Raw genomic sequence first — 24,980 nt, 5'->3', positions numbered from 1 at the left:
TTCAGACTATGTACTACATCTATGCCAAATTTTATCCAGATCCTTTAAGACTTGCGCTTTTATAATGGTTTATCGTAAACTCATTTTATTATTCCTTTGTTATCATTTCTGAACGATGCCAAATTGTCAAAATTTAATGTCAGATGTCACTGAATTTTAGGTTAGGTTTTAAATTGAAAATCATTAATTCTACAAAGAAAGTTGTTCATTGTTAGCTCTTATTTACATGTATTTTTTTTTACTTAGTACCCAATTGTTAAATGTTGCGGAAAAGAAGGAAGCTTAAAAATGGAATTTCCAACACTTGGAGAGCACTGCCAAAACGAAGAATGTAAACAAAAAGACTTTCTGCCTTTGCAATGTAAATGTGGAAAGGTGTACTGCCGAGAACATTTTGGTGAACATTGTACATCAGGTCTTTGTGAAATGGCTCCCAAACCTAAAGATGTCAATTTAAAAAGTGACGATGAAATATTTCGATGTTCAAGTAAAGGTTGTAAAAAGGGCAATTTGCATGAGATGTTATGCAGCAAATGTAATAAACATTATTGTATCGAACATAGGTTTCATCCGTAAGTATCAGTTTATATTGTCAAATATTCATCATATCTTAAAGAAGTTTGTCATTATTTATGAGTATAATATACCGATTCTCGTTTATTTAGATCATGTCCTGAAATAGATGACGAAACAATGGCAATGAAAATAGAACAGTACGAAGCACCAAGGAAGCAATTTCACGAGGCTAACAAACACTTGCAACAAAAGGTAAACTTTCATATAAAAAAACCATAAACATTACTTCAAAATTTACTACATCAAACTCTTTTTTAGATAACAGAAAATATAAGAAAAGCAGTTCAATCATCGGCAAAAGTTAAAACCGCAACAAAAATCCATCTCATGAGGATCAAACAGAAAGCCTTAGGTCCTAAAACAATCCCGGCTTCAGACAGAATATATTTTGCAATAAAGAAACCTGCCAATTTAGATATGAAACCTGTAAAAATAGTTACAGATGTCAATAATGTTGAATTAATTGAGACTTTAACATTGGACCCTGATTTAAAAGATACTGTCCCTTTATTTATTAGTTCAAAATGGTCTCTGGGTAGAGTATTGGATAGTATTTGTGATACTTGTAACATTAAAAATGATAACAATAAATTAGGGGATGCAAAACTAAGGATTTTCAGACAATTGGATGGATATTGTATCAGTCCATTAAAAATGGATGTAGAAATGAATGATTTAATCAGTAAAGAAATTTTATTAGAAGGTGACAAATTAGTTGTGGAGTATATCAGTAATAGTGTATTGAATGATTTGGATGAAAATTCACATATATTTCTTTTAAGTTGATATTTCCAAGATAATTTTTTGGACATTGATGTTTTAGTAATATAAAACAAGTTATATAAACATGTAAATTCTATTTAAGGTAACATAATAAAACAACAAATGGTAATAAATAATTGTATAATAATAATATCAGTATTCTTCATCCTAAATTTAATCCTAATTAAATATAACTTAACATAATTAAAGCACGACTTCTCCATTCTCTTTGCTGACTTGCGACTGCGATCTATTGTAGTCTATTAGCGGCATTAGGGGCGCGGGGGCGGAGGGGTTGGTCTGCGCGGTGGGGGGCGGGGTGGCCGCCAACTTGTACTTCTCTATCAGCCAGTTGCACTTACCCGTACGAGCGATCAGAGTTATAAGATCCCGCCGATACTGTTTTGTTAAGATAGCGTACAGGAATGGATTCGCACAAGCATTCAGCGGATAGAAAAACACTAACAATACCTTTCCATGACTAACATCGACTAGTGGTATACCAGCTAAAGCTGTGACGCCGAAGAACGCTACCGGCGCCCAGCAGAGTAAATCAGTTCCTATAAGCAACGCCATTTTGTTCGCTATACGACGCTCGGCAGCTGCTGCCGCGCCTCTACCACCGTAACTTTCGCCTCCTCCGCCCAGAGATCTGTATATCTGCACGTAGCACACCACTATCGTCACCCATGCTATAGCATTGGTCAGGAACAAGGAGCCCTGGTATACCGCGTCGCCCACACTAACGCTCTCCACAGGCTGACAAATAGACGTCGAGGAGTAGTCTGATACGCCAGCTAGAGGCAAACTTGCCATTAGAAGAGAGAACAGCCATCCTCCGAGCATTATCTTTGCCGCAGCGGCCAACGAGATTCGTCTCTCCAAGTAGATCGCGTATGTAATCGCAAACCATCTTTCCAAGGTCACAATCGTCAAAGTGAACACAGATAATTGACCAGAAAAGACGGATAGAAAGCCGGCTATCTTGCATCCGACGCCGTACTGCCAGCTGTAGGCGTAGTTGAAGAATTCCCCGTATGATCTGAGGTCGACGACCGCGATCATGAGGAGATAGACTCCTGTGCAGAGATCGGAGAAGGCGAGGTGGCACATGAGGAACCTGGGCACGGTGAGCTCGGCGTGGTTGGTGAGGAGTACCAGCAGCACGGCCACGTTGCCGACCACCGCGGCCGCGATCACCAGCCACACGCTGGCGCGCAGCCATGACCATCCCATAACGTCCTCGCAGGGGTTCAGTGCGTCAGGTAGTGGCGTGCATTCCACTTTGCGCCGACTGGAAAATAATATAGTTATAAAATTAAAACTCATATCACTGTAATATTTTACTTTGTTTCCTCGACAAAGGTGTTTCCTCTTGAGAAAGAGATACAATACCGTAAGTATGTATTTCTGAAAAAACAAAACACTGTTGTATATTTATTTCCACTTAAATTACCTCAAGCTGAAGTTCCCGCAGGCCGCGAAGTACGCGACGCCGTGTGAGAGCGTGTCGTTGACCAGCTCGTGGAAGCCTCCCTGCATGTCGTCCTCGAAGCTGCCCGTGTCGGAGGAGTACTCCTCGCTGCCTTGATCGTACTCCTCGCTAGTCGTCTCATCGTCGATTACCGTCCTTAAATACATCGTTAATAAAAATAATCTACACCGATATTTTAAAGAGGAAAGATTTATTTTTTTTGTATGTATTGAAATAACTCGACAACTGGGCCTATTTAAAAAATTCTTTCACCGTTAGAATGGTAACTTATCTGTGAGTAACATAGGCTATATTGTTTTAATTTCAGGCGGACGAAGTCGCGAGCAACAACTAGTAATGTTATAAATACGAAAGTACGCTTAGATGTATATTACAAGACTGCCTGGGAAAACACATTGTTAGACACTAGCTAGTATGATCAATATTTTTTCAAAGTTCCTTATGGCAAATTATATCTCGTACATATGAATTACCCATGTTAAGGCTATTGTTATCTATTATTGGTATATTATAATATGTAATAGTAGATTTAGCTGTACATGCTACGTCGTAGCACCAAGCAGTAAGTTTTGTAGCCCGAAAAATATCTCACGAAATTATAAATTGAACTTACTCTTGAGCATTTTCGACACCAAATTTATATATTTTGGAAGAGTTTGGGGATCGCCGTCGCCTTTTCGATGCAGACATTTGTTGGCACTTCTGTTGATAGAGAGTAGCTAATCTTAAAAAACTTGAGATGTTTAAATTTAGATTTGAATGTTGATAATTTTGAAATTCAGCTAAGTTTGAATATGTAATTTGTTCTATCTTACTTCTTACTAATATTATAAATGCTAAAGTTTAGATGGATGGATGGATGGATGTTTGTTAAAGTTTGTAGCCTAAACGGCTAAATGGATCTGGATGAAATTTGGCGTAGTTGTAGAGGATAGTCTAGAAGGACACATAGGCTATTAAATTTTGTATTTTTTAATACCACGCGGACGGAGTCGTGGGCGAAAGCTAGTTCAATTATAAACTTTCTTTGTTACCACTTAGTGGCAAACGAGCAAGCGGGCAACTGATATTGTCGGAATAGCAAAGCGACGCTGCCCAAACACATCCGCGATTGCAAATGCGTTGCCTAACTTTTATCGACGGAAGAGATGACTCACAGGAAAAGAATATTTCCTCTGTCAAATTAATTTTCCCTTCCTCTCCTTCCCTTATGAGGACTGAAATGAGGCCTGCGGCACGCATCATTGGTATCATTCAAATACAGGCTGTTTCTGAAGCCTTTTATTTCATAGATTGGATGCAAGTTTTTGTTACCTGCGCCATTATCGCCTTTTGTGTCTCATACAATGCGTGTCGCGCGGGGTTGTGCCGCTCGGGGAACGCGAACGCGCAGCAATGGAAGTGATGTGTCAGAAATGCCTTTTCTAGATGCTGAAAGAACATGAGAAATAACTACCAGGTGTAAAATCAATTTGCTTAATTCAATAATTAAGGATGGAACTAAACGGATATATAATTAAATCTTACTAAGGTTTACGGAAGTTTATACAAAACGGCTTAACGGATCTCGATGAAATATGGCACAGATGTAGAACAGTCTAGAAGAACGCACAAGCTACATAATTTTTTTAAACTCCGCGCAACGAAGTCGCAAGCCGAAGCCTGTTTGGTTTAAATGGATTTTTTAGTCTTTCTTACCTGAAATTCGTAAATAGATGGAATGTATTTAAGAGAAGGTGTTTTTTCTATTCTTAGTGTTTCTAATTTCTCTAGACCTTTGGTAGGTAGCGAAGTAATGGCTGTACTGCTGAGGTCTCTGAAACAACATGTATTGAAAAGTTAATTAAAGATGTTTTATCTTTGGTCTTGGGAATATTAAAAAAAAGATATCTTCAAAATCTAATTTTATAAATTAGTTCATCGACTGAATCATCTAACACGACTTAAATTAATTACGTTTCATTACAGCTTTTAAAATATTATAGGTTATAATAAAATGTAAATGAGGTTAAGATTGTATGTAAAATGTTCGATGAACAATTTTTTTTTGTCATTTTTATTATTTCAGTGTGTTTTGATGATAGAATTTCAAAAGCCTTTCTATGGTATTTTTGTATTATTCTAATATAATTATTTTTGTTAAATATAAACTACTAATTTCTACCGAGGTACATGTAAAAACAGTTGGTAGTTTTTAAGTGAAAAAAATAAAGTGAAATTTGAGGGTGGTAGGCATATAACTTGTACGTCGACCGGCGAACGAACAGTGTGCACCCGTTGTTTGTGAAACCTAGTGTTTTATTTCGTCTCCTCATCCCTTATAGTGTGTTTTTTTTTTAATTCATTTAGTCATTTAATTTTATGAATATACTTACAATTGTCTTAATAAAAGATTCCCAGCGAAGGCTAACTCATTTAACCGCTTCAGTTTTGAGTTGCCGCGAAAACTCCTGATAATAAAAGTAATTTTCAATTTTACAGAGTTACACCAATTATAAAACATTAGGTACACTGAAAACATACAAACTACTTACAATTTAGATATTTGAGCGTTTTTAAATGCGTGCGCAGGTACTTCTTCTATCAAATTGTAGTTTAACGAACTGAAAAAGAAAAAAACATCTTTTTTTTGAGTCGACTACAGAAACAAAACACTGTTTTAATTCAAACTGAAAATCTTGAATTACGGCTCATATCAAGAAAACAATATCATAAACTTCAACTTTATTTTTAAAACACTAATAGTGTAAATCTAGATAAGGCAAAATATGCGTTATAACAAAAATTAGCATATTATGACATTACGTTGAGTCAGTAATTGCTTAATAAATCATTCAATACTTATTACTTTCACGATTGCGACAAAAATAAGATTTTCATCATATAAAACGTAAATTGAAGAAAGTTCCCGAATTCCTTACAGGCACATATATTTTAAGGTTAAGCAGAGAAACGTCAAAATACGTATTCATGGCGGCTATTACCTTACTTCACTTACTTAATTATTTTAAAAAATTGTAAGATAAAGTACAATTAAATTGTAAAACAAGGGTATCTAATGTATCAAATAACTAATGTATAAACAAATTTTAATAGTAATAATATAGCAAATAAATGAAACAAAATAAAATAGCGTAAGATTTTATACCTATTGACTTACACTTGGTCAGCGCGGACTCGAAGCGCGTGCGGAGGGATGCGTTTGATGTGGTTACCCTCCAAATCGCTGAAAAACAAGGATACTTCATTATTCGCAACATTAAGCGGTTTACACTTGAGTAGGACAGTTGTAAGCACTCACTGGTGTGAGTTAATGCGCACTTCAACAATTGTTCTGGCCATATGCGAACCGCGCATGAAGGTAGTCAGAAAATCTATATAAAGTGACTTTGAAGAAAAGCGTATTTTTTGTTGAAAAACATTATTATTTTTGCTTGCTAATATTATTTAAAAGTACATTGAAGATCGATTGTCTTTAATAAGTAAGTAAATAAAAAAAATTGTTACTTACATGGCTTGTAAATAAGGTAGAGAGGTGTTCACTTTGTTGGTGTCGTGGACGTGGCTTAGATTAGGCACCTCCAGCAGCCCCGATGTTGTTATGATGCTATACAATGGTAATTTGCGTTTAAATATACACAATGTTTTCATTATTACATCTAAGTTAGTTAAAATAAAAAAATACAATGTTCTTGTTCGGCTGATTCACTGTATTCGTTCATTCATTCGGTCTATCTGTCCCCGTTCATTACTTTTTAAAAAATAAAAACATTATGAATGAATTATTCATTCATTCATAATCGCCAATATACAGAATTAACTTTAAGTTGTACAATAAATTAACGATTACTATACTGTTTTAAAGCCCGTATAACAATTATCCCCTCTTCTGTCGTCCTTTCCACACTCCTTAAATCAAAGAGGGATAACAATATCATCAGATTTTATCATTCAACTGTTGGACAGTGGCCATAATCTTTCTAATATTATAAATGCGAAAGTTTGGATGGAATGGACGTTTGTTGGGGTTTGTAGCCTAAACGGCTGAACGGATCTCTATGAAATTTGCCATAGACGTAGAGGATAGTCTGGAAGAACACATGGACTACTTGCTTTTGTTGTTTCTTATACCACGCGGACGGAGTCGCGGGTGAAAGCTAGTTCTATATATTTGTTATGTTACACGCATGAGTCATTGTTACCAAAATATTAAAAGAAACAAATACACATAGCAACATACATACGTACAAAGTGCGTAGCTCTGGCAGTGAGGGCAGCGTGGGCACGCGGTGCAGCCGCGGCGCCTGCGTTATGAAGCTGTAACGTAAACAATTTCTATACATGGAAGTCGCCAGCTGATGATAAAGGGGCGAATATCAGATCAGTAAAGACAATATTTTGTTCCAAAGATAGCTAAGAAGCTTATTGATATTGGGTCCAATTTTTAATGAAAAAATTACAAGTCTTTAAGTTATCTATGTAAATCTCTCATGATTATAGGCATCTTAGTGATGTTATTATTTTACAATTTTCGACTGTAAGGGAGAGGGCAGCTGACCCTCCCAGTCCTTTCCTGGCGATGCACATTTTTCAATACATATAACTGATTATTAGAACACTGTTTCATCATCATCATCACCCCTGCCTTATCCTACTCCCGTAGGGTCGGCGCACCGGGTTCTCGTCCTCCAAAGCACTCTATCATACGTCATCTCAGTCATCACTCCCTTCTTGATCATGTCACCTTTCACGCATTCCATCCATCTCTTTCTAGGTCTACCTCTACCGATGTACCCCACCACATTCATAACTAACATCCTTCTTGTTACATGCGATTCATCCCTTCTAAACACTGTTTGATAATTTAAATCAACCTGACTGACGTATTCTAATGAGTCAGTTCAATTTAACCGAAGCGCAGAAAACAATTTAAGAAAACATGTAAGCTGGTTTATAGTATTAGTGCTGGTTCAAATATTAAGAATGTTAAATCATACACAAATGGCGAGATAAAAGAATTAAAGCCATAAACGTTGATATGAGTGTGAGATAAAAATGTTTACGATATCTGGTGGGGGTTGTTGCTAAGAAACGGATGACGCATTACGGAACTTTGTACTCGTAACTTTATTAAAATACTTCTAAATCCGTTTTAGTCATATGTTTTTATTTACACTAATAATGAAGATAAGAGTCAATGTACCAATAGTTGAATTTAGTTGCTTTCTAAGTTACTAATATTGGATGGATAAATGTTCGTTGGAGTTTGTAGCTGAGCGGCAGAAAAACGGCTAAACGGATCTCGATGAAATTTTGCATAGACGTAGAGGATAGTCTGGGAGAAGACATAGGCTACTCACTTTTATTTTTTGTAATCCTACGCGGATGGTGTCGCGGGCGAAAGCTATTTTACAATAAAATACTTACAACGACTTAAGATTAGGCATCTTGCTCAGATCTTCAACGACGATGTGCTCCAAATTCGGTGCGTCCATAATAGATCTGCAAATAATGTAATGTAAATATATACAGAAATCTAACAAAGGCTTAAATGTGGTCCATAATTACATACAGATGTTCGACATGGTGCAAATGGTAGCCCGCCGCGTGTATGACCCGCGCGGTCAACTTTGTAATGTTAGTCTGGACCAGGACCACAGACACTCCGCCAACAACATCTCCATGAATTGGTCTTCCCACTGAAACAAAGATTTGAACATTGAATATAATTACATCTTAATAGTGGTAGAGCCGCTAACATCTGCGCAAATACAGAACCATACAGAAGACAGACGTAAGGTGAAAGCAATTCTGCGTTTCGTCTGATGAGTGTGCGTGCTGGAGGCCTAGTTTTAGTCCGTTCCCCGTGCCGGAGGCCTAGTTTTAGTCCGTTCCCCTTATAAAAAGGATGGCTTTTTTATAAGGAAAGGATGGGTAGCGACTGGATTTGACGGTGGAGGAGACGCATAGGAGGGGGAACTATACTCATCATGTGCGTCTCCTTCGTCGATTAAGGGTAGGCAACGCATCTGCAATTATTAATATCTATGGGCAGTGTACACTTCGCTTTTTCGGCGAATTCAGATGGCCACTCTCTCGTTTGCTATCTTATCATATAAAAACAAACCGGTCTGTCTCTATAGTTGTTAAGTTAATTGGGTTTAACCTTTGTGAAAACATAATCTGCTAATTTTAGAGTAACGGTTGCAGTTGATTCTTTGAAATGCGCTAATTATTGAACTTTGTAAATGGAGCATCTCAACGTAAATACAGCTCGGCATTGACCGCTCCCGTGAGATTTCGCAACGCGGCGTCAAGTGACCGCACGCACGTCACTTGTTTCAGCTAGACTGGCATAAAGATCAACGAAATGTACAGACGCGCGCTTTCAAATAGTTTTGACTGTCTAATTTATAGCACATACGGCACGTATAAGAATATTTTGAATACAAACGAGCGTCAAACACTTATTGTTTTTTTTAATGATTCGGTATTTTTAGAATTTGATGTATCTTTGACCTCTGAACACCCCTGACGTGTGACATCGTAAAAGTTTGTTAACTTTATATGTAACAATCACGAAATGCTATCCCAATGCAAGTTTATTAACGCTGTAAATGTAAAACATCAAAGGAAAGGAAATTATGTTTTCAAATATTTTGACGTAGTGGAAATTACGACGTTTGAACTGAACCAACAATACACTACCCATTTTGAATGAATTAAAAAAAACAAACAAAAAAGTTCTTTCAGACTTTGCTCTACATCTATGCCCAATTTGATCGGGTTCTGTTCAGCCGTCTAGGCGCTAAACTCTAACAAACATCCTTCACTCATCTAAACATTCGCATTTATATCTAGCTGTTCCCGTGCCGCTTCATCCGCTTGAAATTATAAAAACTTATTGTTGGCAATTGTCAAATTCTCAATTTCAAATGTCAAAATTACCGTTACCATAATAAACTTGCTTCTTTAATGATGGCAGCTTGTAGTTTATGGTCCCTCAACCACATGTTGGTTTTTTCAATTTATCTACCCCCTAAGTTTATAATCGTGAAAATACATAGTCTAAAGCGTGTCGTAGGTGTAGTGCTTTTTATTAAAGAAATATTTATTGAAAAATATGCTGTGATTGCTGACATCATACGCTACGAAGTAGTGTATGTTTACGCTTTATTATATTAGTATATATAAGTATAAGTATAGATTAGTGTTATTTTTGTATATCTTTCATACATTGTAGTCATTAAATAACTACATGTTTGGAGAATTAGCCGCAACGTTAGTATACCCGCTTTATGATGGCAATTAAATAGTCTTCTGTGGCTATATATCAAAGTGATTGCTAACTAATTGTATTGTTGCCACTTGCCACTGACTGCTCTTCATATAAACAAAAGTTATTTCGATTCAAGTCATTCAATCATCATTTCCCGTGCCTTATCCTACTCCCGTAGGGTCGGCGCACCGGGTTTTCGTCCACTAAAGCACTCTATCATCCGTCTCAGTCATCACTCCCTTCTTGATCATGTCACCTTTCACGCAATCCATCCATTTCTTTCTAGGTCTACCTCTACCGATGTAGCCCTCCACATTCATAACTAAAATCCTTCTTGTTACATGCGATTCATCTCTTCTCATAACATGCCCATACCACTCAATACATACATATATACATACACATACATCAATGTCGTTGGTTAGCATATGTCGTCATCTGGAAGAATGTTGAAGTATATTATAGGGTCACCTTAGTGATGTTTAAATGGACTTTATAAATGGACAGGATAAACTGTAGTATTTTATGCTTATTTGATTTACGCTATTTTGGCGCTGATGGTTGTGGTTGATAGTCGTGGTGAGAATTAAAATTAATATTAGAGATAGAATTAACTTCAACGGGCACGCAATTGGGAATGACAGATAATTTCCATGCAATGATCTATCTATTTATACAGATCAGTGCTTATTATGTTGAATGGATTTTGACATAGATATATAGTTATAGTTTTCAGAGCGTCGGTGGCTCAGTGGTTTGAACACTTGACTTGTAATCTACAGGTCTTGGGTTCGAATCCCGCCATGTACCAATGTGATTTTCGATTTTTCGAATTTTCATATGTACATAATTTACCCGACGTTCTTACGGTGAAGGAAAACATCGTGATGCAACCTGCACATATCGGCGAAGAAATTCAAAGATATATGTGAAGTCAACCAACCCGCAGTTGGCCAGCGTGGTTGACTATGGCCTAGTCACCCTAACTTAGGGTAGGCTGCGAGCCCCTCGGTGGGGACGTATAGTGAGCTGGTGATGATGATGATATAGTTTCAAGTACTATTAGTAAATAAATAAGTTGTACAAACTATCAATGGCGAGTAAAAAATAAACGATCTAGAAAATAACACTGTTTTCTTGATAAAAAAAAAACTAAAGCAGACAATTTTAATGACCAACATAAAGTGCATATTTCGCTATCCTCTTATCTCGTATGAAGTGGTTACGTAGTTTTATTTAGAGTGTTGTAACTTTATAATCGCATTTACTCTCCTCTTGAAGACACCCACATTGTGTTGTAATGGTAACACTGACGCACGTAAAGTATTCCAGTTTTCAGTGTGGAGTAAATGACTAATATGTACGGACTGTTTTCTAGGTAGTGACCTTTTTCTTTACTTAGAGCGGGCGCACAGGCGGGCGAGGTGCGATTGTCGATTGTTTCATAGCCAATTCAACTGTTTAGTTCCAAAATAATCGAATAGTGTGCGCTTTATATACGATTATAGTAATCAAAGGGGGACTAAACAGTTATGCGATAGGTTAATTTTTTTTTTTTTTATAGCATAAGGTGGCAAACGAGCAAGCGGCCACCTAAATCCGTCAAAATGGCGAAGCGACCGCTGCCCATAGACATCCGCAATTGCAGATGCGTTGCCTACCCTTATACGACGGAGGAGGAGACGCATATAAAGAGGATATTTCCCCTTCCTATGCATCTCCTCCACCGTCAAATCCACTTCCCCTTCCCATCCTCTCCTTATAAGAAAAGGGTGGTAAAGGGAAAGGGACTTAAATGAGGCCTCCGGCACCACACTCATCAGACGAAACACGGAATTGATTCCATTTCACGCCTGTTTTCTGTGTGGTCGTGGTATTACACCGGGCGTGCCGGCCCATTCGTGCTAAGATGTTAAAGCGGGCACTACCACTGTAAAATTATAATATGTATAATTTCAGGTGTGTGCACTCAACACCGTTTAGATATAACAATTGCTTAGTGTACAGAAAAAAATAATGGTCAAACTCTATCCAAAGAGAAAAAAAACTAATTAGTTACTTCATGATTTTTACCAAAATTATTTCAGTGTGTAGATTTCTTAAAAAACGGATGCAAAGTTTTTATTTCAAAGAAAATAACGCGTACTTATACAATACGACAGAATTTCCACTATTTCGCACATTCATCATCATCTAAAATATATCCGAATATAACCTAAAATTAGATTACTGAACTTTGGTTTGGTAAAAACTATTGTCATTACCTTGAAAGTATTTTGAAATGTGTAAGGAATCCGTGTAATCCAATGATAATTGGTGTTATCAAGTGATATTGTGCTCGATACCATCTGTTGCTACCCGCGATACAATTATATGATATGTCCTTTAGCCTCATTTGGGAATTTACAATTTTAAAGATAGATATGATCAAATAGGCCAGTAGTAAAAACACTTTTTTAATTCCAAAGAGATTACATATCAATATGTCATCCAATTTTTTTTTTAATAGTTGACGAGTTGTTTTAAAGTTATCGAGATTAATCTCTATGGCACCTTAATATTTTGAATTACAATTTACAATTTTTGACTCAGAAATGGAGGCAGCTTCCCCCTCTCACATAACGAGGCCCTTGGATATGACGTTACCAGGGCCTGTCCCACAATTCTAGTAAATTGTCAGATAACCTAACGTATAAAATATGTGATGGAAATACATATCGGATTTTGGTACTCTATCTGACAGTGACGTCACTTAAATGCTATCTGAGCATCTATCAGCCAGTGGTGGGACAGGTCCTTAGATGAAAATCACAATCACTAATAACAGGAATTAACAAAAAAGTAATGAAACATTTTATAAATTGGAGTGCAAAAAAAATTGTTACTCTTCCTACGGACGTAAAAACCGGTGAACATCAGTTGTTATGTCAATTAAAAGTGTTATCAGTTACACATCGAATATAATCTTGATAAGGCGACGGCAAATTTGATAGATCGTACACTCCAAGACCGAGGCCATATTTCTTTTAGATTAACTGCTGACTCTTGTCTGTTCAGACGATACTTCTAATGAGCAGGAAAAGATGCAATTAAAAATGTTGCTGGCTTTACAGACAAAATACTTCTAAACAACTAAACGGTTAAATTCTATTTACTTAGCGTCTAACCTAAAAGTTGTTTTAATAACCAATGCATTGTGAATTTGTTGTTAGTAAAATGTTTGATAATTTATTGAGTAGCTTTTGTCTATCGTCACAAAGAAGAGTTATGCGTGGATCGAAACATTCAATTGTTATTTCTCACTAGCTGTTCCCGTGCGGCATCCGCATAGAATTATGAAAATTTTATTTTATTGTTTACATTTGTCAAATTATTAATAGCTAATGTCAAAATGATATGACATGACAAACCTTGGCAATCTCACTTTCTTGATGTTGGCAGTAACTTATGGTCTCTTTCCCACATTAGGGTTTTTATTCAAAATATTTACTCTAAATTTAATGGCGTGAAAATATATAGCCTAAAGCATGACGTAAGTATAGGGCTTTTTATTAAAAAAAGAGTTATTAAAAAATATGCTGTAATTGCTGACATCTTAGGCAACAACGAATTGTGTGTTTACGCTTTATTATAATAGTAAGTATAAGTATAAATAGATTAGAGTTGTGTAAAATAACGTCAGTAATACGATAGAAAAAAGAAAGCAGGCGATTCGTCAACATCAAAATTTGACTGATAAAGTTTACGACTTGCAATTAAGGTCGAAAATCATATCAGGAATATCTTTTTGATATAAATCGCACACTAAAAGTTCAATGACCTCGTTATTGTAATGAACATTCTTATAGCTTATTCTCTATAATATGTAAGGATGCAGAGGTTATTTTCAGTTTAAGAAAAGCAAGCATCTTCGTAATGTTTTTATTGGCTGATCTTATGATAAATGACTGAACAAAAATGCGATCAAATATTTCATTTATATTCATACATTTATGTGATGAATGGATGTTTTGTAAAATATTCTCACTACGTATTTCTACTTTATTTTATTATCTGTGCAAATACTTGCCAAACATCACATCAGAATTTCAATGCTGCTTAATAACTATAATGAAGATAAAACAAAACCGACTTCCAAAATACATCCAAAATATTTTTATGTTTGTTTTTATAAAGTAATGAGTTGATTAGACCTCCCTTATTGTAACTGTTATGTCTATATTGTGGATTATTCCCAACCGTGGCCCCATGTGAGAATAAAAAGATTCATCCGTCCCGCCTCTTTGTCCTATCACTAATAAGGTGACAGATGGAACTGTTATGAAATAAAATAACTTCCAACCGTCCCCACTACGCATAAGTTGGGACGGATGTAACTTTTTATTCTCATCTGCCTCCACGTAGGGACAGAGCGGGGTGACTGTTGGGAATAATCCTATATTGTACAATTATTATTACTTTGATGTCGGCATCAGCCGATTTAGATAGTCTCCTTCATTTGGGAAGTCGGTCAAAAAGTAGATAAGAATAATATGCAGTTGAATTTTGTTTGTTTTTAAATATTACTTTTTTAATGTCATTATGATCATTATTTTCGGCTTGTTTGTAGAGAGTTTTTCCGTGTTTAGTTATGTTATTACGTGACATTTATATTAACAACCTAAGCCTAAGTAACTATCGAAATGAATTGTTTGTCATCATGAAACATAGTTGCAACATTTAATTTTGATTGTCAAGGGTGAGGTGAACAAATGGACGAGCTGTCGTGTTGTGGAAATGTCGCGGGAAATTCTCCGTGAGAGACATGTTGTCATTCTGTTTGACTTTACGTTAACTTGTTGAATCTAATACACGTGTATTTTCATTAATGGAATGAATTCTTTGAAGTTAAAAGAATTTTATATCTAACGTTATTCTTGGAATTCATACAAGACAATATAAAGTAAAGATTAATTTCTTCTTTCTATCAGTTTTATGTGACTATACTACTCGATTGTTTTAGGACTAAACGACGTTATATCTATCTTGTTCTTATTCTATTCACAATATATTGAGGTACTAGCTTTCACTCATGACTGCGTCCGCGTGGAATTAAAAAAGTAAGCCTATGTGTTCTTCCAGACTATCATCTGTATCTATCACAAATTTCATCGAAATCCGTTCAGCTGTTTAGGGTACAAACTCTAACAAACATCCATCCACCCATCTAAAATTTCGTATTTAACATAAACTAGCTTTCGCCAGCGACTCCGTCCGCGTGGAATTAAAAAAAAAAAACAAAAGTTAGTTACCCGTGTGTTCTTCCAGACTAACCTCTACGTCTATGCCAAATTTCATTGAGATCCATTCAACCGTTTAGGCTACAAACTCTAACAAACATCCATCTAAACTTTCGCATTTATAATATTAGTAAGATAGCTTTTCACCAGCGACTCCGTCCGTGTGAAATTAAAAAAAATTATATAAAACATGACCTATGTTACTCACTGACAACATAGCTTTTTAATGGTGGAAGAATTTTTGAAATCGGCCCAGTAGTTTTTGAGTTATTTCATTACAATCAAACAAAGTTTTCCTCTTCATAATATTAGTATGATATGATATAAACTGCGCCGCCTGCTGTACGTGGTTTGAAAATTATAATGAAGTCATACAACTTGGATGTTTATTCTAATATTTAGCATTCGACATCCGTGACAGCAACATTACTATGTGTTTACTTACAATATGTCGGGTACAATATGCTCAGTGAAAAACTAGAATATACTTACTAATACGTTTAATCTTATATATCTTGTGGCCGATTTACCTTATTCCAATGCATGTATGCGCTGGATCACAACTGGAATGATGTAAACCCACACTGAATCAAACAGTAAATTCCGCGGAACATTTAGAAAACAGACCTGAAAAAACCGGGCATAAAACCTAAGAATACCTGAAAGTTATGTTAACAAGATCTTCGGTTTATTCTTTCATTTAACATCCTACAAGAAGGTAATGAAAGTAATTTGTCGTGGAATAGACCTTGAGACAACAAATTGGGTACACAAGGCTTCACTAAATTACGAAGGCTGTCGTCATTGGGATATATTGGGAAAACGCTCTTAACTAATATAGAAGGTATTGTGTTAATTTTTTTTGTAATTTCAAAGAGAGTCCTTAATAACTGTGGTTCAATTTTTAAAGAAAAGTGACAAGTCGTTTTTAGGTTTCATTTGTATATTATAGGGATTGTAAGTACCTTATATCTATACTTCTATACTATTATAACAAAGCGTAAACACACACTTCTTTGTTAACTAAGATCTCAGCACTTACAGCATATTCTTGAATAATTCATTTTTTAATAAAAAGCCCTACACTTACGTCACGCTTTAGGCTATATATTTTCATGCCATTAAACTTAGGATGTAAATATTTTGTATAAAAACCCAAATGTGGGAATGAGACCATAAGTTGTTGCCAACTATAAGGAAGCAAGATTGCCAAGATTTGTCATGTCATGTCATTTTGACATTTGCAATTGAATTTGACAAATGTAATCAATAAAACGATTTTCACAATTTCATGCAGACGAAGTCGCACGGGAACAACTAGTTTAATATAAAATGGGGTTTAGAAAGCATAGAGGACATACAAATAGTCAAAAATTCAACAATATGACTTAACAATTAAACGTTCTAGAAAGAAAATCTTGCTTATAATAAGTAGTTTTGTGTATAATGTATCAGAACAATACAAATATAAATAAAAACGTGTCATTGATAGTAACTACCACGTGTTTGAATTACAATACGAAAACAAGCAAATATAATTGCATCATTAAGTAAGAATGTTGCAGAGAACTAAAACGAGTTATAGATCAAGTTATTATTTTTATTACTATAAAATTAATCGATTCATCATAACTGTAAAGAACATAAAACATACAAAAACATACCCAGCTCAATAAAAAATAAGATTTTATGTCAGTTCTATTACCAGTTTTAGGTTATTTTTTATAGTAATTTATTATCTGTGGTATGAACTTTGTTCTTTTTAATACTTTTCTTCTCTCTGTAAAATGACGCGTCATTGGGCGACAATTTTTACCTCACTTATAGTTTTAATAGACTTGTTTTACACTAGTTATATTTTTAAATTCAATAGTTGTTTTCCCACATGTTTTCCAATGGGACAATTACTTGATCAAGTATTTATGTCCACAATACTACTTAGCTAACGTCTATTTATGTCAGGAGTGTCTCATAATTTCAAAATCACGAAGTGAACGCACCTTTGTCGTTGACTGTACTTTGCACGTTTATGGAGAATTTTTAGCTTTTATTTACATTTAAAATTAGTGTCCGTCTATCGATCGGTGCGATTGTTGAAATATTATTATTGTGTACAAATATAAAGTTTATATGAATTTAATCTTAGCAATAACATTATTATGTTGTGAAAACATTTAATTTATCTACTGATTGGACTTTGAAATATGAAAAATATTTTTTTTAATATAACTAAAGATCTTAAATAAGTAGTTTAGGCGTCACCTTCAACAAATCCTTAACCTTATTTACCTTACTCATATACTTACCCGAAAAATGGTTGTCATGGGGAAGGACTTTAGTTATAAGTGTAGAAGAGTACGCCAGTAGAGATAGGTCTAAAAAGAGACATGGTCAAGAAGGGAGTGACGACAGATGGGCTAAGCTTGAAAGACGAAATCCCTATGCGCCTTACGAGAGAAGAATAAGGACGGGAAGTGATGTTTTTTTTTAAATATTAGTAAATTTTTGGTAATTTACTAATATTTCCTTTGTTCATTCCAACTAAGCTCAGGGCTTGTGCTAGGATATGGTTCACGACAACAGTCGTATGGCGGGATTCGAACCCTCGGTCGCAAGATCGATAGTCCGTACCCCAAACTATTAGGCTATTGGCGTTGTAAATACACTTTACATTGTCTTATTGTATAACAAAGAAAACAAGTGTGTTATCTTTTACATCAGAGATCGGTGATGACGGGACTTGCTGCGGCGCCTTGTGCGTTATTTCAACTTATCTTATAGATTTATAGCCGCGTTAAAAATAATATTTCACGTACTCTCGATAGATACGTCACACTGCGTGCGTGATTACATGTTTAGGTTTTTGATATTGAGTGTTTTTTTACGATAAACACGTGGCTGATTTGATATCTGATTTTTGAATCATCGATTCGAGTTTTTAATACGTAAATAGATTTTATTGTTTCCGTTTTCCTTTTATATTAATTACGCTCGGAAATGAGAAGGCAAACGTGCGAATTGCGCTATACAGTGCTCTAATCTTCGAGAAAATATATTGGTGATGCAAATGCATGCAAATCATTTCATATGCGTAATCGCAACGCCTATGATAGACTTTAGAATGTTCTTTAGATTCTTTTAACTGTTATTAATAATTAAGTTTGTAATTTCGACAACATTATACAGGGACAACAGAAAGCATATTCAATTTTTCAGTGTCGAAGTCACGTGTAACAGCTAGTTAAGGAAATATATCTAGCCATCAAATAAAAGTGCGTCTGACAATAAAACATTCAGCTTTATGTGTTCGGACTGAAATAAAACTGTTTGCCGTATGAAAACATCAGTCGTGTTCGTTGTCTGTGTACAGTCGCGCACAATTTATTGAGAAGGGATCTGATTATACGATCGTGTGAAGTATTGAGCAGATACGAGTCAATTTAGTTAATGACAATGACAGTGATTCAGAAATACTTAATTGAAAGTACTATAACTTCACTACATAGTATAAAACAAAGATGCTTCCCGAAGTCTGTTTGTCCCAATGTATGTACCTTTAGAGCGTACACATTCTCTCTCTCTCTTCTTTTCCTATGTCCCCAAAGTGAGGCAGAGGGCGTCCAGAGTACGCCGCTAGTTCGCTCTGTCCTGGGCTCTGCGTTGTGTCTTGGACCATGACAGCGCTATTGCCTTCAAGTCGACCGCCACTGAACGCCGAGTCAAGCGTACACACACTTAAACTAAGCTATCGCACAACTGTTTAGTCACGCTTTGATTCCTATGAGCTTAAGGAGCGCACACTACTCGATTTTTAGTTGTGCAACTAAACAGTTGAATTTTCTATGAAATAAGCGACAATCGACAATCGCACAAAAGTTATGGCGATAGTTTGTTCAAAGGTTCACACTCTTGAAACTATACAACAGGCAGTTTTTTACGCAGATATTAGTGAAACTATGACCATATAAAAATGAGTTAAATGTTTATTATTGCAAGCTCTTCTTCTATGGCCTTGATATTGAGTTTATATTTCTACATTTGGAGAAAAAAATCCAATAAAATAGGTTACTTTTCCATCAAAGAAAACAATAAATAACATACGAGTTCTATAAAAAACTGTATATATAAGTGTTATTGACTTCCATCAGAAACTTGTCAGTCATTTAATAAGATAAGTGCTCACTAATCCTTGCTACGGCAATGCTACGGATTTACCCATACAACTATACATTCCGTTTCGAGTGCTTTGATTAGATAAAATAATTAACCTCACTAATTATCGATATAGACCTATTTATACAATGAATTTATTTAATTTGTTATTGAAATGTGAGGCTACCTTCATACTGTTGACGTACTTGTACAAGTACTTTGACGATTTAAACAGTGCATAGAAAAAAATTTGTAATTTAACTCCGACTGTCAGAATTGCTTGTCTTGTCGTGGTTTTGGAGTGTTTAGGCGGTCGCCGGTCGTGCAGCATCATTGGTTGTTGACTCTAACAGTGTTAAAATATGTAAAAAAAATAATTTTTGGGTAGTATCGTGATGCAGTCACATCGATTTTTTTTTTTTTTTGTGACTGATTTGTCACTGTTTGCCTTGAAGAGGCATTTACAGATTAACCGGGCTCGAGGTGGCCCAGCGCAGATGGCGCTTAGCCTAAACCTCTTTTATGAGTAACTAGGCTCGAGGGCTCCCTCAGGAGCCTCGGCTCGGGCCGTTACTTCGTTATTATTACCGGATTGGGAGGCCACCGAGCTCTTAGATCGCTTCGGTGGTCGCTCCATGGAGTGACTAAGCACAAGGGTCCCCGAGAGGGGACCTCGGCTTGGGCTGTCACTCAATACGCGTTTAGCATTCCGATTCAAGGGCGCCCGAGAGGGCCGAACCTCGACTTGATCGGTTGCTGCTATCTGATCATTATTATAATTATTAATACATCTAACATTACTACCACTTCGGAAAGCGTTAGCGCTGGGAGAAGAAGTGGCGGAAGAAGAAGACTCCAGCAACGCTTCTATCATTGATAGGAGAGAACCTGCCTGCTATGAGGCCGTATCGCGGGAATGATTGCCGTAGTCGGCAGCGACTACGGCGTTTTGTCTGTCGTAGTTGTTTAATCCTAGCCTGAGCGATTCGAATCACATCGAGTCGAATCGCTTTTGTTTGACAATTAGTCGAGGGGCACGTTAGTCAAATTGACCTTCGATTAGCTATATCTTTAGTGGAATCGATAAAATTCCATACATTTTTGACTTTTCGATCAACGATAACCATGAATGTTACTTTGACTAAAGAACGGAATGAAGAGTAATTCCAATCTTTGCGAGTAGCATAAGTATATCATATTTTTGCATGTTTTCAACCCTATACGGCGCAGTTTAGTTTCAGATATACCTCGGTGTATTTGAACAATAAATTCTCGCTTGACATTTCGTGACTGACGGATTAGAACATCTATAACTCAATGATAACGCTGGTACAAAGTTGTGCCGCCGCGATAACAGCCGTTTGGGATACTAAAAAACTATTTTGGCTTTAAATTTGGCATTATCAAGTTATCAAAAATTAATATAAAGGATATATGTACCTTTTAATGTAACTTTAACCTCGTTTGCTACAGAAATGTATGTACTCGTAGATGTAATAAAATATATATCTAGTTATATTATAATAAAGCGTAAACACACACTTCTTTGTTGCCTAAGATGTCAGCAATTACAGCATATTTTTGAACAATCCTTTTTTTAATAAAAAGCCCTACACTTACTTCATACTTAAGGCTATAAATTTTCACGCCATTAAACTTACGGAGTAAATATTTTGGATAAAAATCATATAGTGGAAAAGAGATCATTAGTTGCCGCCAACATCAAGAAAAGAAGATTGCCAAGGTTTGTCAAGTCATGTCCTTTTTACATTTGCTATTGATAATTTGACAAATGTAAACAATAAAATAAAATTTTCGTAATTCCATGCGGGTGAAGCCGCACGGGAACAGCCAGTCTATACTAATATTATAAAGAGGAAACATTTGATTTTTTTTATTGAAACAACTCAAAACTACTGGGCCGATTTAAAAAAAAAGTCGCGAGCAACAGCTAGTAGCTCATTAACGAAATGTAGTTCATAAATAGGTATTAGTTAAAAATCAAGACTTCGGAAACAAAGCCTACATTTAAAAGACTTTAAAGTAAACGTAGTTATACAAATCTTGGAACTCAAACATAATAAGAATTTACAACATTGCTTTGGAATAAACTCAATTTGGAGTGTAAAGAACTAGTTTGTATGTCAATTGTCAATGTATTAAATGATCGCATTCGAAGAAGTCGTTTGTCAGATGTGGCTTTCAATTAGTTGACCCACGCCCAGGTCAAGTGACACGTGTCTAGACTACTATGACCTCGGAGACATGTGTCAAAATGCAATGTAACGGGGAAACTTTGAATTGAGACATTTTAAGTTATGCCTGTTTTGAGTTTTTTTATCTACATAATTATAGTTTGTTTAAAAAAAGTCATTGCATAAGAATATCATTATGTTTATTTATCTAACTAAACAGAAACTTGTAATAATGTAACTGCATTTATCCAATTTTTATTCTAATTTACTTAAAGTCAGTTTAAGGGTATACGTATAGACTATACGCAAGTCACAAGCAATAACTAAAAGCTATTTTTTTCGATCATTGCAACTAAAACTTTAAAAAAACTACAAATACAACTGTATGCCAGCTCTAAAAGTTTTTTTTTAATATCTTCATAAAGCAATCCATCAAATCGACGCAGAAAGCAGGTGTAAACAAATGAAAATAACGTAGTAAACACAAGGGTATTGAAATAATGTATTAGCTTGTTTAAATTATGTAGAGTGGACGTCAGCTGATTGAAACTTTGGTTTAATAAGCTAGATTAAAAGGTACAGGTAACAGTGGTAGAGCCCACTTTAACATGTTAGCACGAATGGGCCGGCTCGCCCGGTGCAATACTAGGACCACACAGAAAACAGGCGTGAAGTGGATGCAATTCCGCGTCTCGTCTGATGAGTGCGGTGCCGGAGGCCTAATTTTAATCCCTTTTCCTTTCCACCCTTTTCTTAAGAGAACAGGATCGAAAGGAAAAGTGGATTTGACTGTGATGGAGACGCATAGGAAGGTGAAATGTCCTCTTTATGTGCGTCTCCTCCTCCGTCAATTAAGGGTAGGCAACGCATCTGCCATTGCGGATGTTTATGGGCAGCGGTCGCTTTCCATTTCGGTGGATTCAGGTGGCCGCTTGCTCGTTTGCCACCTTATATTATAGTATGGAAATAATTAAGGAAAAATCCTGTTGGTAGAAAAAATAAACAATTTGCTTCGTTGCTACGGATGTGGAATCCCCTATATCCGGTTTAGACATTTTATTTTAATTCCACTGACAGTTGCAACTATTCACAAGCTATTAAAAAAGTTATTTCTATTCGTGGCACAGTATGTTTCGTTTTTAAAACAACTTCAGCAATGGATATCAGCCAGTCGTTTATTAAAAGTGCCTATTTAAGAAAGTGACAGCGACATCTATCTACGGGTGGCAAATTACTCAATTGTAACGAACTCTCCTAACATCCTATTGTGTATTTACAAATAACTGCTTATATTTGATGATATTGCTTTTATACTTGATAAGATCAAAAATATAACGACTATTTAATATTTGGCTTCTATTTTTTGTTAATATAACGTGTATCCTAACGACCGTTTCCAATAACCAATCTATCTTTAGTTTTACCTACTAGCTATACCTATCTATCGACAGAAGGGACGTTACCTACCTTCATTTGTTTATGTATATACTAGCTTTCACCCGCGACTCCGTCCGCGTGGAATAAAAAAAAACAAAAGTGAGTTGCCCATGTGTTCTTCCAGACTATCCTCTACGTCTATGCCAATCATCGAGATCCGTTCAACCGTTTAGGCTACAAACTCTAACAAACATCCATTCATCTTAACTTTCGCATTTATAATATTAAAAAAGATAAGTAAGACTTAAATATAGTAAGAGCGGACGCCCTTTGACTAAACTATTGAAACTGAACTACGCACAATTGCTGTGCGATTGTCGATTGTGTCGCAATCCATTCTACTGTTTAGATGCACAACTAAAAATCGAATACTGTCTTCACCTCCATATAAGCTCATACGAATCAAAGACAGCGACTAAACAGTTGTGCGATAGTTTAGTCAAAGGCGTGCGCGCTGTAACTATACAATCGTTATATCTTTAAAATTTTTCACCATGTAAACTTTCAACATCGTTACATTAACAAAAGCAGCGAAAGAAACATAAACAATTTTGAACAGGAATGATAACGTCCGATAGAATCCTGGTCATTGGCTAGTTTGGCATAAAAAAAATTTATATACTACAATACGAGATGAAGTGATGGATACCTTACGATGGCGAAATGCCAAATGCCAAATGTTTGCAGACTTCTGTTATTCACTCGCGACTATAAAACTAACTTTGTACAAAGATATTTGTTAAACTATTCAAATTGCATCTTAAAATGTACATTTGAATAAAAATACGTCGGAACAAGTATGGAGTTCAAATGGCATTCCAAATTGTAAACGAATGTAATACCAGTGTGACACGTTAGAGTTCGTATAAGGCTGGTTTTATCATTACCGGCACCTTAGCTGATTGCGATGCTCCTTAACTGCAATTCAAACCCATACAAAAAAGGAATAAAAGTGCGCCTTATGTCTCCTGTGGCGCCCCTTTATCCAGGCGCCCTGGCCGGTCACCCCACTTCACCTTTACACCGCTACTGTTCAGGTGATTAAAATGTAACATCTAGATTCTAGATTATATCATAATCTTTTTTATCATTACAATAAATGATTGAATTACAAGTCAATAAAAATCATCATCATTATTGTTCGGAAGTTATCTTAAGAATAACCTCTAGATTTAAATATAAAACTTTAGATTTTAAATAACTTAAATTAAGTGAGTTTTTTTATCACATTTCTCATTTTCTATTAATAAAGAGAACAACATGCATTAAATTATTCTTAAATCAAACTTAACTTGTTTAACATCTCGTTCTTCTTGTCGCTCATTTTAGGTGAAATAAATTAATTTTTAAACCAACCATATTTTTTTTTTAAATACGATGAAATCTTAAAAAATCGTCATTAATACAGCACAGCCACAAAGTTTTATTACCGCTTGGGATAAAAAAAAAAAAAAACTACTTACCTAATAAAACGATAGATGTCACTAATACACGTTCACTCCAATTACAAAACATTTTTACATTTAATTCTCACTTCTCTATTATTTAAATAACACTTCATAATCTCAATTATTTAAATTATTATTTCAATTTACGAATCATCTTAGCGTCACATTTCTTACTTTATAAATATTCACGAATTGAATTTAATATTATTCAAAGAATAAATATACAATTTAAATTCTAAACATATAATAAATATTTAATAAACACATTAAGGTTGTTATATTGTATATTTAACGATCTCGATAACACAGATAATGTCAGACACGTCCGTACCTATCGACGTTGAATTGTAAACTGAA

At 35.5% G+C, this 24,980-nt stretch overlaps 2 protein-coding genes across 2 annotated transcripts; one reads left to right on the top strand and one right to left on the bottom strand.

Annotated features, from left to right (window-relative positions):
- Positions 1-146: 146 nt before the first annotated feature.
- Positions 147-1,404, top strand: LOC106108797 (AN1-type zinc finger protein 1-like). The gene is made up of 3 exons (XM_013290072.1): positions 147-572; positions 666-768; positions 835-1,404. The coding sequence occupies exons 1-3, from the start codon at positions 289-291 to the stop codon at positions 1,360-1,362; spliced, it is 915 nt and encodes a 304-aa protein (XP_013145526.1). The 5' UTR covers positions 147-288; the 3' UTR covers positions 1,363-1,404.
- A 111-nt stretch (positions 1,405-1,515) lies between these two features.
- On the bottom strand, positions 1,516-24,714 carry LOC106108798 (lutropin-choriogonadotropic hormone receptor-like). The gene is made up of 13 exons (XM_013290073.1): positions 24,639-24,714; positions 8,406-8,532; positions 8,261-8,335; positions 7,082-7,150; positions 6,345-6,440; positions 5,994-6,059; positions 5,368-5,436; positions 5,209-5,283; positions 4,532-4,649; positions 4,148-4,264; positions 3,447-3,535; positions 2,795-2,968; positions 1,516-2,632 (listed from the first exon to the last, which is right to left on the bottom strand). The coding sequence occupies exons 1-13, from the start codon at positions 24,688-24,690 to the stop codon at positions 1,543-1,545; spliced, it is 2,217 nt and encodes a 738-aa protein (XP_013145527.1). The 5' UTR covers positions 24,691-24,714; the 3' UTR covers positions 1,516-1,542.
- Positions 24,715-24,980: the final 266 nt, after the last annotated feature.

The sequence above is a fragment of the Papilio polytes genome, unplaced genomic scaffold (assembly GCF_000836215.1).
Source record: "Papilio polytes unplaced genomic scaffold, Ppol_1.0 DF821400.1, whole genome shotgun sequence".
In the NCBI taxonomy this organism is placed as follows: Eukaryota; Metazoa; Arthropoda; class Insecta; order Lepidoptera; family Papilionidae; genus Papilio; species Papilio polytes.
Note: the sequence above shows the minus strand (reverse complement) of the source record. Positions and strands in the feature narration are given on the sequence as shown.

Coding starts and splice junctions, on each gene's coding strand:
- LOC106108797 (XM_013290072.1), top strand. CDS start 289: ATGGAATTTCCAACACTTGGAGAGCACTGCCAAAACGAAGAATGTAAA. Junction 573..665: donor ATCGAACATAGGTTTCATCC/GTAAGTATCAGT, acceptor TCGTTTATTTAG/ATCATGTCCTGAAATAGATG. Junction 769..834: donor ACAAACACTTGCAACAAAAG/GTAAACTTTCAT, acceptor ACTCTTTTTTAG/ATAACAGAAAATATAAGAAA.
- LOC106108798 (XM_013290073.1), bottom strand. CDS start 24,690: ATGTTTTGTAATTGGAGTGAACGTGTATTAGTGACATCTATCGTTTTA. Junction 4,650..5,208: donor AATCTTTTATTAAGACAATT/GTAAGTATATTC, acceptor ATGTTGTTTCAG/AGACCTCAGCAGTACAGCCA. Junction 4,265..4,531: donor CATCTATTTACGAATTTCAG/GTAAGAAAGACT, acceptor ATGTTCTTTCAG/CATCTAGAAAAGGCATTTCT.